Genomic DNA, 15,048 nt, shown 5'->3' on the forward strand with positions numbered 1-15,048 from the left:
TACTGGAAGCTCCATTACAATACTTAGGAGGGCAAGTTACAAGCTTGGATCACAGCAAATTTTTTTCCAAGTTTTTTAATTTCAGTTGGTTTCTCCAAGTCTGTATAAAATACCATTTACTTAAATTGAACAGCGTAAAAGTTTGAGTACTGGTAGCAAATCATTACACATTAGGTATAGTACTTTTAACAACCATTTGGCTGACCCCAAAGTGAAGATCTTTTACATAATGTTTACCACAAAGTACTAGCAATAGCCTGGCCAGTCACAAGAAAATGTTCCTCTAACTAGTAAAGGCTTCACTGACAACTTAGATTTAGGTATCTTGTTCAGAGTATGGTTGATTCACACCATTGTGAATAGGTCCATTGTGCAATGGAGAAAATTTCCAGGAATATTGTGATCTTCCTCCAATACAATAAAAGCAATCTGCAGGGTTATCTACACTTAAATATAATTGATCAAAATCAAGGAGATCCAATCACTCCAAATAAGAAAAATATTAGGATCAAAGAACTGTGTAAACAGAGGATGAACTACATCTGAAAAATATGGAAAACCATATAGGAGGTGGGAATAAACTACACAATCAGATGGAGCTGAAGAAAAGAATCCAACTCATCAAAAGAAATTACTGAAGCTTACAGAGCTGATGTAAACCAGGGCCAAGAGTGTAACCATTTAATAAATCACAACGGCAGAAATCAAAGGGGATCATAAATTTGTGGAGATTAAGATTCCTGTTAGTGTCAAATGACATCACTTTCCAGGGAACTCAAGCCCAAAAGATAGTCTCAGATTTCAAAAGAATGATCATGTAACCTCTGATCGAACAAGATTTAAGATATCCACTGGAAGTTGGGAGATAAAGCCTTATTGCTTGGATAAAGTGTTCACAGCTGCCACTTGACATTACATAATAACTTATTTATATAGCACCTTTAACGTAGTAAACGATCCCAAGGTGCTTCGCAAGTGTTAGACAAAGAGATAAATTTGACACCACAGAAGAAATTAAGGCAGATGATCAAAAGCTTGTTTAGAGAGGTTGGTTTTAACAAGTGTTAGAGGAAAGAGGGGTAGAGAGGTGTAGAGGCTTCGGGAGAGAGTTCCAGAGCTTAGGGCCCCAGCAGCTGAAGGCACGGCCACCGATGGTTGAACAGTTATAATGAGGGATGTTCAAGAGGCCAGAATTTGACGAGTGCAGACATCTTGAGATTGTGAGGTTGAAAAAGATGAGAAATAGGGAGGGGCAAGTCCATGGAGTGATTTGTAAACAAGGATGAGAATTTGGAAATCAAGGCAATGTAGGTCAGAAAGCACTGAGGTGATGGTGATCTCAACTAGCAGGTTTGTACACGGGCTGCTGAGTTTTGGATGACTTCATGTTTACATAGGATGGAATGTGAAAGGCCAGCCAGGAGCAAGTTGGAGTAGTCAAATCGAGAGGTAACAAAGGCATGAATGAGGGTTTCAGCAGCAGATGAGTTGAGGTAGGGGCGGAGGCAGGCAATGTTATGGAGGAAAAAGGCAGTTTTAGTTATGCCACAGATATGCGGCTGGAAACTCATTTCAGGGTCAACTATGACATCTAGGTTGCGAACAGTCTTGTTCACCCTCAGATTGATGCTAGGGAGAGGGATGGAGTCAGTGGTTAGGAAACAGTGTGACAGGGACCAAAGGTAATGGCTTCAGTCTTCCCAATATTTAATTGGAGAAAATTTCTGCTCATCTAGTACTGGATGTCAGACAAGCAATCTGACAATTTAGATACCAAGCAAGGGTCGACAGAAGTGGTGGAGGGGCAGAGCTGGGTGTCATCTGTGTACATATGGAAACTGGCTGTTTCGGATGATATTGCCAAGGGGCAGTATGTAAATAAGAAGGGACCAAGGACAGATCCTTGGGGGACACCAGAGCTTGCGATGTGGGTGTGGGAAGAAAAATCTCCATTGCTGGAGATTTTCTGGCTACAATTAGATAGATAAGAATGGAACCAGATGAGTGCAGTCCCACCTCGCTGGACACTGGTGGAGAGGCACTGGAGGAGGATGGAGTGGTCAACTGTGTCAAAGTTTGTAGACAAGTCCAGAAGGACAAGGAAGGATAGTTTACCTTTGTCACAGTCATAGGATATAATTTGTGACTTTGACGAGAGCAGTTTCGGTACTGTGGCAGGGGCAAAAGCCAGATTGAAGGGATACAAACGTTAAATTCATGGAAAGAGGATCACGGATTTGGGAGGCATCAACACGTTCAAATACTTTGGATTGGAAAGGAAGGTTGAAGATGAGGCAATAGCTAGCAAGCAAAGTGGGGTCAAGGGTTTTTTTTTTGAGGAGAGGAGTGATGACAGCAGATTTGGAGAGGGGAACAGTACCCAAGGACAGAGAACCATTAACAATGTCAGCTAACAAGAGCCAGAAAAGGAAGCTGGGTGGTCAGCAGTTTAATGGGAATTGAGTCAACAGAGTAAGGAAGTGAGTCTCATGGATAAGATGAGTTTGGAGAGATTAAGAGGGGAGATCAAAGAGAAACTAGAAAAAATGAGTTTAGGGCTAGGGCAGGTGGGAGCATCAGATGAAGTTTGGCCCTGTGGGCTACGTGCAGGAAGGGAACTCTTAGGAGGCAGCTGATCGGATGGTCTCAATCTTTGATACAAAAAAAGTCCATGAGCTCCTCACACTTGTTGGTGGCGAGTCTGGTGGAAATAGGGGAGGGAGGTTTAAGGAGATTGTTAGCAGGAGAGAATAGTAGTCTAGGGTTATTTTTCCAATCCAGAGTGATCCTGGAATAGTGAGCAGATTTTGTAGACAAGAGTAAGAACCGATAGTGTTTTGTGTGTTTGAACCAGATCTGGCGGTGAATGGCTAAACCAGTTGTCCGCCACATCCGTTCAAGTTAACACCCTTTTGATTTGAGGGAGCGAAGATGAGGGAACAGTAAGGGTGGGAGAGAGAGTAATCATTTTAATATGGACTAGGGCATTAAAAGTGGTAGTGAGGGTGTGATTGAGCAGATTTGCGGCTGAAGAAATGTCATTAAGAGGGCCAAAGGTTGGACAGTTTAGAGTTGATAAGTGCAGGTGTAATAGAATTTGTAGAGAGTTTTTTTCCCCGGGGCGAATGCAGAAGGACGGTGGTGTGGATTGGGAAAGGGGAAATGCGGGTTGAGAGCAATACAAGGAAATTGTCAAGAGATGGCTTTATCTTTAATTGATACAGTTGGAATAGCAAGGGCACGAGGGGGTACAAGGTCAAGGGGTGGTCGTGAATATGGGTTAAGGAAGGATAGGAGGGTTGTGAATTCAGAGGAGAGAACACATGAGTTGAGATGGAGGTTGAAATCACCAAGGATGAGAAGTCGCCCAGTGCAAAGGCTGAGGGAGGAAAGCCGTGCTAACGTTTGTTTGGGTGGGCAGTCGAAAACAAGAATTTTGAATTAGGGGTTAGAGGGGTGGAATAAGGAGATATTCAAAAAATGAGAAAATGCCAGAGCAGCAAGGGGACAGATCAAGGTATGATTAAATGATGTGAATTATACCCCCACCACAGCAGTCTGGGCAGGGCAAGTGGTAAAAGGTATAGCTGGGAGGGGAGGCTTTGATTAAAGGAAGTGTGTCATTATCCTTCAGCCAAGTTTCTGTTAGTACCATGATGTCAATGCATTCATCCATAAGGTAATGGATGGCAAGGGCCTTGTTTGAAAATGAACGGACATTTTATAAGGAGATTGAGAACATCCGTGACGGCTGATCTCCCACCAGAATACACAGTCATTGGTTGGAGGAATGAGTTGCACGGGGAAGATTTGCAAGCTTAGCCTTCCCGGGACAAGCTGGATGGTAAGGTTGGAGAGAGATTAGGATGGGACAGTTGGGGCTGCTGCTTGTGAGGATACAGCGACGAGGGCCACGGTGGGCCCTTCGGAGAATGCCAGGAGAGGCACGGAGGGAAGCTGCAGGCTTTTCTAAAAGGGAGTCAAGCCAGGGACAGCAGGAGAGTAGGAAGGTTGAAGAATAATGAATTCTATGTGTAAGGATTTTGAAGGACAGTGTATGAGAGGGTAGATGAGGTGGCATGTCAACATTAGATATTGACCAGGGAGGGGAAAGCAAGAAAAAGTCTCGGGAGAAGGAATATGATGTCAAAGTGTGAGGTCATGCACTTTGTAGAAAAAAAATCAAAGAGCAAATTATTATTTAAATGGAGAAAGATCGTCAAGTGCCGCAGTACAGTGGGACCTGGGGGTACTTGTGCATGAAACACAAAAGGTTACTATGCAGGTACAGCGAGAGATCAGGAAGGCCAATGGAATCTTGGCCTTTATTGCAAAGGGGATGGAGTATAAAAGCAGGGAAGTCTTGCTACAGCTATACAAGGTATTGGTGAGGTCACACCTGGAATACTGCGTGCAGTTTTGGTTTCCATATTTATGAAAGGATATACTTGCTTTGGAGGCAGTTCAGAGAAGGTTCACTAGGTTGATTCTGGGGATGACGGGGTTGACTCATGAGGAAAGGTTGAGTAGGTTGGGCCTCTACTCATTGGAATTAAGAATGAGAGGTGATCTTATCGAAACGTGTAAGATTATGAGGGGGCTTGACAAGGTGGATGCAGAGAGGATGTTTCTACCAATAGGGGAGAGTAGAACTAGGGGGCATAATCTTAGAATAAGGGGCCGCCCATTTAAAACAGAAATGAGGAGAAATTTCTTCAGAGGGTTGTAAATCTGTGGAAATTGCTGCCTCAGAGAGCTGTGGATGCTGGGACATTGAATAAATTTAAGACAGAAATAGACAAGTTTCTTAACCAACAAGGGGTTATGGAGACCAGACAGGGAAGTGGAGCCGAGTCCATGATCAGATCAGCCATGATCTTATTGAATGGCGGAGAAGGCTCGAGGGGCTGTAAGGCCTACTCCTGTTCCCATTTCTTATATTCTTATAAAAGGAAGTATAAAAAGAAGTCAATGGCTCGGGTCTGAAACAGCAGACAAAATGTGCACGCGGATTGATACAAGAAAAAGAGAAAAATTCAATTTACATGGTAAATACAAGGAGGATTCTGCAATAGAAGAATCAGTAAATCAAGATTATTGTATTTGATATAAATTAAGTTAAAATTAGTAAAATTGAAACAAACTAAAATCGGTTATTAGCCGTCTTTAAAATTCATTCCCTGTCCACTGATTAAATTAATATTGAAGGACAAATCACCACCCTCCATCATTGTGATGTCATAGTCATTACTTGTTACTTCTCATTTTGTCCCCTTTGACAGAACCTGCAATAGTTCCAGGCTCGCACTGCCTCAGTTGTCAGGGCGACGCTTAAAAGCGGAATTTTTCAGACGCCAAGAGCATCACCAAACCTCACTTAGCAGCCCACTACAGCCATACTATCAGATGAAAGCTTTGAGGTGGTAACAAATTATACATCTTAATTTTTTTTTAAATAATCAGCCCTGGTTAAAAATGATCGCTTTCTTACCTGATGCTCCTTGAGGTACATCTTCTGTGCGTGCAGAAGAATTTGCTCCATCCTGGTTGTTATCAGGATCTGCCATCTTCTCCTGTCGGCGAGCCTCAGATGCTCCTCTTTTGCCCAGGCCAGAGCCTCGCCGACTATTTTGGGATGTGGGGGGGGGAAAGGGGAAAACATCTGAAATTGTTCCGACCAAAGCATTTACTGTGCACAATCTGCAACTCCAATTGGTGAAACCACCATTCAACAGAGTGTTCATACTGAACCATCCATTCACCATTTAAAGTGACTTGCACTGCTTACTGTACCATTTATGAGTTGTTCTTGGCACCTGTTGTCCACCTAGCACTCATCAGCTGTCTAACTGATGACTATCCTCATATGGTAGAGAAAGGAGTGTAAAACAAAGCCAGAGTCTCTTTGGGGTTACGGTGATGCAAATTTGGAACTAAAATCTATCCTCTATGGTAGATTCTGTAACTCAGTGCAAGCCCATCAAACCTGCAGTACTCCAAAGCATTACAGACCAACCATGCAGCATTGCTCATTAATAGAAACTAGAGGTGCAGACTAGTCACAGGGGGCTGGTATTCTTAGCTTGTCCACAAATAATCCTGCAGATAAAAGCCCTTCTTGTACAAGCAGCAGGAAACATACAAGTTCACTGTTCCAGCAAGATGTAGTTTTGGCTGGTTAAATTCTAGTAGTAGACGGGTGCAGTTAGGGGTCTGTAAGCCATGATTCTGCTAATCTGTACCCAACCTCCCTCAAGTTGGATAACTGGGATATGTTGCTATGGGAGAGGAAGAATGCATTCCATAACTGGGCAAACCTAAACCCAAACATGGTTATAGGCATCTTGAAATGTAGACTCAAACATGGTGATTGGTTTAGTCCACATGTTGGACACCTAGCCAAGCAAAAAATTAAATTGATGACTCCCATAAATAAAATTCCACGACCAGGCTGCTAAATAGAGTTTCTGCTCTGTTGCACTGGTTTGACAAATCTGTCTAAGCCGTGGAAAAGATGAAATTTTAAGCACAAATTACATTCAGCACAAAGAATTTCCGTGATCTTTTGAGCCAGTTTAAAAAACATCATGCAAAAATCAACCACTGGGAGTTTCTGCTAATTGCACAGGCGTTCGAGGAGACTCGAAAAATTGTGCTGGTTCTTTTGGGCACAAGAAACTGACTAATATACCCCAATATTACTAGCAAATGGTTTGCATATTTTAAAGGTCATTTTCAGTCATTTAAAAGTAGAGCTACTCAGATGGTGCAATGACAGATTAAAAATGCCCATCTTTTGCGATAAACCCATTTTCAGCTGAAATCAATCTGCACGAAGTGACCACTCGTAAATACATCAAGCAATATTGAAGTAATTTTTTTTTAATTGAATTTTAAAATGCTGCTCGATTATGCCAGTTTATGGCAGATTTTGCAATCAGTGATATGTAGATGAGCAGAGTGGAAACTCGAGAAAAACACTCTTCCCAAAATGGGTGCAATTTATGGTTGAATAGCCAATTGCACCCAAAACTGAAACTTCTCCATATTTTGCACACACTAAGTCTCATGATCTGCAGAAGGTATCTGAAATATTTCATATTGAAAATGGGTCTTCCAGTTACTTCTGTCACTATGCCTATTGATGACAAATCAACCTACACTGCACATGTATACAACATCAGGTACTGTCGATTGTATTTTACTAGATCTCCATTATCAATGCTTAAGGGTAGTCTGGAACCTGTAAAGTAAGCTTCTCATGTTTATTCTGCTCACCCTGCAACCTAAATGAAACCGTTCACATAACACTGCAAAAGATTACTGAACTAATCATACGACTGAAGAAAACATTACACCTTCCCAATATTTCCAGGATCTTCAGAATATTTGTAATACTATTTTATCACCACTTCTTCTTCAAGAGCACTTCCTGGTCTAGAATGTGGGTGACATTTATAACTTACCAAATACATTTGGGATGGCTCTTTTGCATTTCTGAGAGCCTGATGTTGGGAAACAGAACTTTAAAGCCAAGTTCAGACATTGCAGTCATCCCAAAATTAACTCAATGCATCAAGTCCATTAATTTAATTCTCTTCTCCCCATCCTGAGTTTTGTGGGTTTTAAGTCATAAAAAATTTAAATTAGTTTAATTTTTTTTTTCCTGCTGCTCGGGTCTCAATTATTTGCACATTTTCTGTCCAATTGTTATGCGACCTGGTTTGTCCAAGGAATTATATACCAGTTGGTGGGAGGAAAAATAATGGTATTCCTATTAAAAAAGAGAAAATAGATCATGGGCCCAATTTTGGCCATGACTTGCATCAATTTTTTTTTTTTTTGAGTAAGTTGGTTGTTCTGACCCTTATTTAAAAAAAAATTTCCCCAATAAACTTGCTACAGAGTAATTTAGTTAGAAACTATTTATTTTAGTTCAGTTTTTTTTTTTTTTTTCGGGGAGTGTTCCCAGACACTTAGGCCAGTTTTGGCCATTTATGCCACTTTGGCCAGATAACACTTACACCAAATCGACTTAGGTCAGCGTATGTGGCCAGCTCCGAAAAATATTGCAGGCAGTTAAGAAATCGGCGCAGGTAAGTAAGTAAGGACCTGCACCCAAGCATTCCAAATAAAAGTTAACAACTAAATAAAAAATAAAAGAACTCAGGTAAACAATTGATTAATTAAATATTTGAAGTAAATCCTACCTTGGGCCGGGAAAGGCAGCGGGCCTGCCTGTATGGGAGGCCATTCGGCATGGGATAGGGGCGGCTGGCAAAGACGCATCAGGAGGCTGATTTGTTGGGGGGGGGGGGGAAAGAGGAAAGGCTGGGCTCGGCGGCATATGGGGGGGGGGGGGGGCGCAGAGTGCGAGCGCGCAGAGAGCGAGAGGAAAGGCTGAGCTCGACAGCATCAGGGGACGGCATTGGGTGGGGGGGGGGGCGCGGCAAGGAGTGTAAAGGCCGGGCGCAGCAGCATCTTGGGTAGGGTTTCGGCAGCCTGGGCTTCACTCGGATGCAGGCGACCATTCGGCCACGGCTAGGGGCGGCGATCATCAGGTCCTGCTGACAGCTTGCAAGACACGCTGGGAGGACGAGGAGCATGTGCGCAGACTCCACTGCACATGAGACAGCTGCCGGCAGTGTTGTCAGCGCAGGGTTGTAGCCCCCCCATGGACACCACGCCAGGACCCGGGACACTCGGCAGAGGGGCCAGGATACTAAAAGTTTTTTGGCGCCCTTTCTAGTGCACAAAGTCGGCCCATAAAGGGTCAGTGCACCAAAAAACAGGTTGGCCAAAAGTGGGCCCCATGAAACCAAAAATATAATGAACAGTTAGCATGGATTTCAAAAGGGAAAGTCTTGTGACTAACCTCATTGAATTTTTTGAAGTAATAACTGTAAACAATGGCAATGCAGTAGATGGAATTTATCTAGATTTTCCAAAAGGCCTCGATAAGGCACCCCTTAATAGACTGATGAACGAGGTCAGAGAATGCAAAGTCATGGCACAGAGAGCTATCCTGCTAACCAGTCGTGGGCCCACCATCTATGGCCTCGGCAGGGACTTGCTGGCACCAGCGAAGACAACGGCCAAGATGTACGAGGAGCTTGTAATGCTGATCCAAGAACTCAAGCCCAAAAAGAGCATCCTCACAGCCAGACACCGGTTTTATACACACCGACAGCCCGAAGGCCAGGAAATTGCGGAATATGCTGCAGACAGAGGCTGGCGGCACCGTGTGATTGCAGCAACAACCTCACCGGAGCGCTGCAGGACATCTTAGTCACTGGAATCGGCCATGAGGGCCTTGTTCATAAGCTACTGTCTGCAGATGATACCACAGTCACACTGCAGGTGGCCATCTCAGTGAGCCAGGCATTCAGGACCTCGACCTGCGGCTCCAGCTGACTAATCCTCAGGACTCAAGCCCAGCAAGTACTGTGTACAGAGTGGCGCCTTTTAGAGGCTGGGCTGCAGAATGTGAACCTTCTCAGGGAAGAGAGAACAGCCCCCCCTCCCAGTCCCTTAACTCAGAGTCTGCCAAGGGGGGCTAACCAAGTAGCTCCATGCTGGCTTTGGAGGGAATCACAGGGCTCAACAATGCCGCTTTAAAGACTGTGTGTAAAGGCTGCAGCACAAAGGGCCACCTCCAGCGAATGTAAAAGAAATATGACTCACTGTGTTGAAGAGTCTGCAGATGGTGATGAATCCAGCGCAGATTATGAAACGATAGTCAGCTCAGCCCCATGGTGAGGTATATGGGCATGTTTACCTGCACCACTGAGCATTCCCCATTGAGGATGGAAGTCGAGATAAATGGCGCTCCGTGTCCACTTCATGGGGGCGAGCCAGGCAGTAATGAATCAAGAAGCCTTTGAGGGACAATCAAGCTGAACGACCCAAGTTGGTCCTGGTTCAGGCAAAGTTGTGCACCTACACCCCAGCCCTGGCTGAGTGGTGTCCCAGTGTGATTGACTTCAGGCTTGAAATTTTATGCACTGTCGCTATTTTTGAACTTTAATGGTTTGTCATTTTCCTGGACTTTTGGATATTTTGAAAAAATTATGTAAATGTGCTTTGTCTCTTGAATAGTGGTGACCATTTGTCAAGCCTATTCACCTGGTGCTATTGTGAAAGATGAACATAAGTGACAGAGGAACACAATATCTTATTTATTGGATATTTTATTTAGATAATATGGACTCAATTTTGGCCCAGTATAATCATTACAAACAAAGTTGTTTAAATTAGTTGTATTAGGGCAATTTAATTCAACTATCTTTTACTTTTATTTTTGTAGTTTAAGCTTCCATGAATGCTTCTGTCGTATAGTAAATTAACTTTGCAAAGTTTGTCATATGATGTCCTGTATAGCTGTTTGATCCTATTCACATTCTTTTGTCAAGTCATTAAGTTCTGCTGGCCTCCGATTCTCAACTCTCCGCAAGGGTTTTCTGAAGTAGCCACATACATAAGATAATAAGAATTAGGAACAGGAGTAGGCCATCTAGCCCGCTCCGCCATTCAACAAGATCATGGCTGATCTGGCCGTGGACTCAGCTCCACTTACCCACCCGCTCCCCATAACCCTTAATGGTTAAAAATCTATCTGTGACTTGAATACATTCAATGAGCTAGCCTCAACTGCTTCCTTGGGCAGAGAATTCCACAGATTCACAACCCTCTGGGAGAAAAAATTCCTTCTCAACTTGGTTTTAAATTGGCTCCCCCATATTTTGAGGCTGTGCCTCCTAGTTCTAGTCTCCCCGACCAGTGGAAACAACCTCTCCGCCTCTATCTTGTCTCTCCCTTTCATTATTTTAAATGTTTCGATAAGATCACCCCTCATCCTTCTGAACTCCAACGAGTAAAGACCCAGTCTACTCAATCTATCATCATAAGGTAACCCCCTCATCTCCGGAATCAGCCTAGTGAATCGTCTCTGTACCCCCTCCAAAGCCAGTATATCCTTCCTTAAGTAAGGTGACCAAAACTGCACGCAGTACTCCAGGTGCGGCCTCACCAATACCCTGTACAGTTGCAGCAGGACCTCCCTGCTTTTGTACTCTATCCCTCTCGCAATGAAGGCCAACATTCTATTCGCCTAATTGATTACCTTCTGCACCTGCAAACTAACTTTTTGGGATTAATGCACAAGGACCCCCAGGTCCCTCTCTGCAACTCAGCAGGTTGTAATTTCTCCCCATTCAAATAATATTCCCTTTTACCGTTTCCCCCCCACCACCACCAAGGTGGATGACCTCACACTTTCCGACATTGTATTCCATCTGCCAAACTTTAGCCCATTCGCTTAACCTATCTAAATCTCTTTGCAGCCTCTGTCCTCTACACAACCCACTTTCCCACTAATCTTTGTGTCATCTGCAAATTTTGTTGCACTACACTGAGCCATCTTCCAGGTCATCTATGTATATTGTAAAGAGTTGTGCTCCTAGCATCGATCCCTGTGGCACACCACTAACCACCGATTTCCAACCCGTAAAGGACCCATTTATCCCGACTCTCTGCTTTCTGTTCGCCAGCCAATTCTCAATCCATGCTAATACATTTCCTCTGACTCCGCGTACCTCTATCTTCTGCAGTAACCGAATGCCTTTTGGAAATCTAAATACACCACATCCATCGGTACACCTCTATCCACCATGCTCGTTATATCCTCAAAGAATTCCAGTAAATTAGTTAAACATGATTTCCCCTTCATGAATCCATGCTGCGTCTGCTTGATTGCACTATTCCTATCGAGATGTCCCGCTATTTCTTCCTTAATGATAGTTTCAAGCATTTTCCCCACTACAGATGTTAACTATAGACCGTTAGTTTATCTGCCTTTTGTTTGCCCCTTTTTTAAACAGAGGCGTTACATTAGCTGCTTTCCAATCCACTGGTACCTCCCCAGAGTTCAGAGAATTTTGGTAGATTATAACGAATGCATCTGCTATAACTTCCGCCATCTCTTAATACCCTAGGATGCATTTCATCAGGACCAGTGAACTTGTCTACCTCGAGTCCCATTAGCCTGTCCAGCACTACCCCCCTAGTGATAGTCTCAAGGTCCTCCCTTCCCACATTCCTATGACCAGCAATTTTTGGCATGATTTTTGTGTCTTCCACTTTGAAGACCGAAGCAAAATAATTGTTTAAAGTCTCAGCCATTTTCACATTTCCCATTATTAAATCCCCCTTCTCATCTTAAGGGACCAACATTTACTTTAGTCACTTTCCCATTTTATATATCTGTAAAAGCTTTTACTATCTGTTTTTATGTTTTGCGCAAGTTTACCTTCGTAATCTATCTTTCCTTTCTTTATTGCTTTTTTAGTCATTCTTTGCTGTTTAAAATTTTCCCAATAACCTTGGCCACCTTATACACATTGGTCTTTGATTTGATACTCTTATTTCCTTGGTTATCCCTTCTCTTACCACCCTTCTTTTTCACTGGAATATATTTTTGTTGCACACTATGAAAGAGCTCATTAAAAGTCCTCCACTGTTCCTCAATTGTGCCACCGTTTAGTCCTTGTTTCCAGTCTACTTTAGCCAACTCTGCCCTCATCCCACTGTAGTCCCCTTTGTTTAAGCATAGTACGCTCGTTTCTGACAACTTCCTCACCCTCAATCTGTATTACAAATTCAACCATACTGTGATCACTCATTCCGAGGGGATCTTTTACAAGGAGATCGTTTATTTTTCCTGTCTCATTACACAGAACCAGATCTAAGATAGCTTGCTCCCTTGTAGGCACTGTTACATACTGTTCTAAGAAACAATCCCGTATGCATTCTATGAATTCCTCCTCCAGGCTACCCCGTGCGATTTGAGTTGACCAATCGATATATAGGTTAAAATCCCCCATGACTACTGCCGTTCCTTTTTCACATGCCTCCATTATTCCCTTGATTATTGCCCACCCCACCGTGAAGTTATTATTTGGGGGCCTATAAACTACGCCCACCAGTGACTTTTTCCCCTTACTATCTCTAATCTCCACCCACAATGATTCAACATTTTGTTCATTAGAGCCAATATCATCTCTTACAACTGCCCTATCATCCTTTATTATCAGAGCTACCCAACCTCCTTTCCCTTCTTGTCTATCTTTCCGAATCGTCAGATACCCCTGTATGTTTAATTCCCAGTCTTGGCCACCCTGCAAACATGTTTCTGTAATGGCCACCAAATCATACCCATTTGTAATGATTTGTGCCGTCAACTCATTTACTTTATTTCAAATGCTGCGTGCGTTTAGGCAGTGTTTTAATCCTAGTTTTTAAAACCATGATTTTTAGTTTTGACCCCTCCTGCAGCCCCTTTATATTCAGTGGCCCTTTTTGTTTTTTGCCTTGGGTTTCTCTGCCCTCCACTTTTACTCATCCTTTGTCTTTTGCTTTCTTTTTGTTTCCCTCTGTCTCCCTGCATTGGTTCCCATCCCCCTGCCATATTAGTTTAACTCCTCCCCAACAGCACTAGCAAACACTCCCCCCTAGGACATTGGTTTCAGTCCTGCCCAAGTGCAGATCGTCCAGTTTGTACTGGTCCCACCTCCCCCAGAACCGGTTCCAATGCCCCAGGAATTTGAATCCCTCCCTGCTGCACCACTGCTCAAGCCACGTATTCATCTGCACTATCCTGCGATTCCTACTCTGACTAGCACGTGGCACTGGTCGCAATTCCGAGATTACTACTTTTGAGGTCCTACTTTTTAATTTAGCTCCTTAAATTCGTCTCGTAGGACCTCATTCTTTTTTTTTTTACTTTTGTCGTTGGTACCAATGTGCACCACGACAACTGGCTGTTCTCCCTCCCTTTTTAGAATGTCCTGCACCCGCTCAGAGACATCCTTGACCCTTGCACCAGGGAGGAAACATACCATCCTGGAGTCTCGGTTGCGGCCGCAGAAACACCTATCTATTCCCCTTACAATCAAATCCCCTATCATTATCGCTCTCCCACTCTTTTTCCTGCCCTCCTGTGCAGCAGAGCCAGCCACGGTGTCATGAACTTGGCTGCTGTTGCCCTCCCCTGGTGAGTCATCCCCCTCAACAGTACTCAAAACGGTGCATCTGTTTTGCAGGGGGATGACCACAGGGGACCCCTGCACTACCTTCCTTGCACTGCTCTTCCATTCCCTAGCTGGCTGTGGACCCTTCAGCTGTGGTAAGACCAGCTCGCTACACGTGCTACTCACGTCATTCTCAGCATCGTGGATGCTCCAGAGTGAATACGCTGGCCCAAGTAGATTTCGAGTTATTAGCTGGCCAAAGTGGCCAAAACTGGCGTAGGTGGCTGGTAAATGCCCCCTTTTGAGAAAAACTAAACTAAACAAATTATAACTAACTCACTTACACTGGCATAAATTGAATGTGCAAAATGGGGATTTTTCAGTTACTACAGAAAAATAAAGTTGCTCCAAAAAAAAAAGCAACTCCTGGCCAATTTTGAGCCCAATGTTTCTACTTGTGGAGAGGAACTAGAGACCAATGTATGCAAGACAATAGCACCAAGAAACCCACTAAAAACTTCTTTACCCAAAGAGCGGTGAGAATGTGGAACTTGCTACCACAGGAGTGGTTGAAGCGCATAGTATAGATGTATTTAAGGGGAGGCTAGAAAAGCACATGAGGGAGAAGGGAATAGACTGTTCTACCGATAGATCTAGGTGAGGAAAGACAGGAGGCTCAAGTGGAGCATAAACACCGGAATTGGCTGGTTGGGCTGAATGGCCTGTTTGTGTAGTATATCCTATGAAGTGTGTCACAATGCACTCTAGGTAATGTCGAAGAAAACTATTAGAATTCAACATTTATAACTCTGGGAGTAAAGCAGAATTGAAGACCCAAGCTTTAGAAAGCAGGCTTTGCAAGTAAATCTTCTTGCAGATATTTCGAACATTAATCGATAAGCAAATATTTTTCAGATGTTTGCAAGGATATTCGCATACACTACCACAGTTGTAAAGAAAAAGGGTAGCTGGGAAAAGTAAAGCGCTATGATTTGTTTTTCAACAATTGCTCGTTCCAGAC

The 15,048-nt window shown here is 43.5% G+C and overlaps 1 protein-coding gene across 12 annotated transcripts in view; it reads right to left on the reverse strand.

Annotated features, from left to right (window-relative positions):
* The window catches only part of trip12 (thyroid hormone receptor interactor 12), a 152,471-nt gene that overhangs the window by 80,769 nt on the left and 56,654 nt on the right, over window positions 1–15,048 (reverse strand). For all 12 annotated transcript variants that reach the window (XM_070883850.1, XM_070883849.1, XM_070883860.1 and 9 more), the window contains exon 7: window positions 5,492–5,625. In XM_070883850.1, coding sequence (XP_070739951.1) covers window positions 5,492–5,625 — 134 coding nt within the window. The remainder of the gene's footprint in view (window positions 1–5,491; window positions 5,626–15,048) is intronic.

The sequence above is a fragment of the Pristiophorus japonicus genome, chromosome 6 (assembly GCF_044704955.1).
Source record: "Pristiophorus japonicus isolate sPriJap1 chromosome 6, sPriJap1.hap1, whole genome shotgun sequence".
Lineage (NCBI taxonomy): Eukaryota > Metazoa > Chordata > Chondrichthyes > Pristiophoridae > Pristiophorus > Pristiophorus japonicus.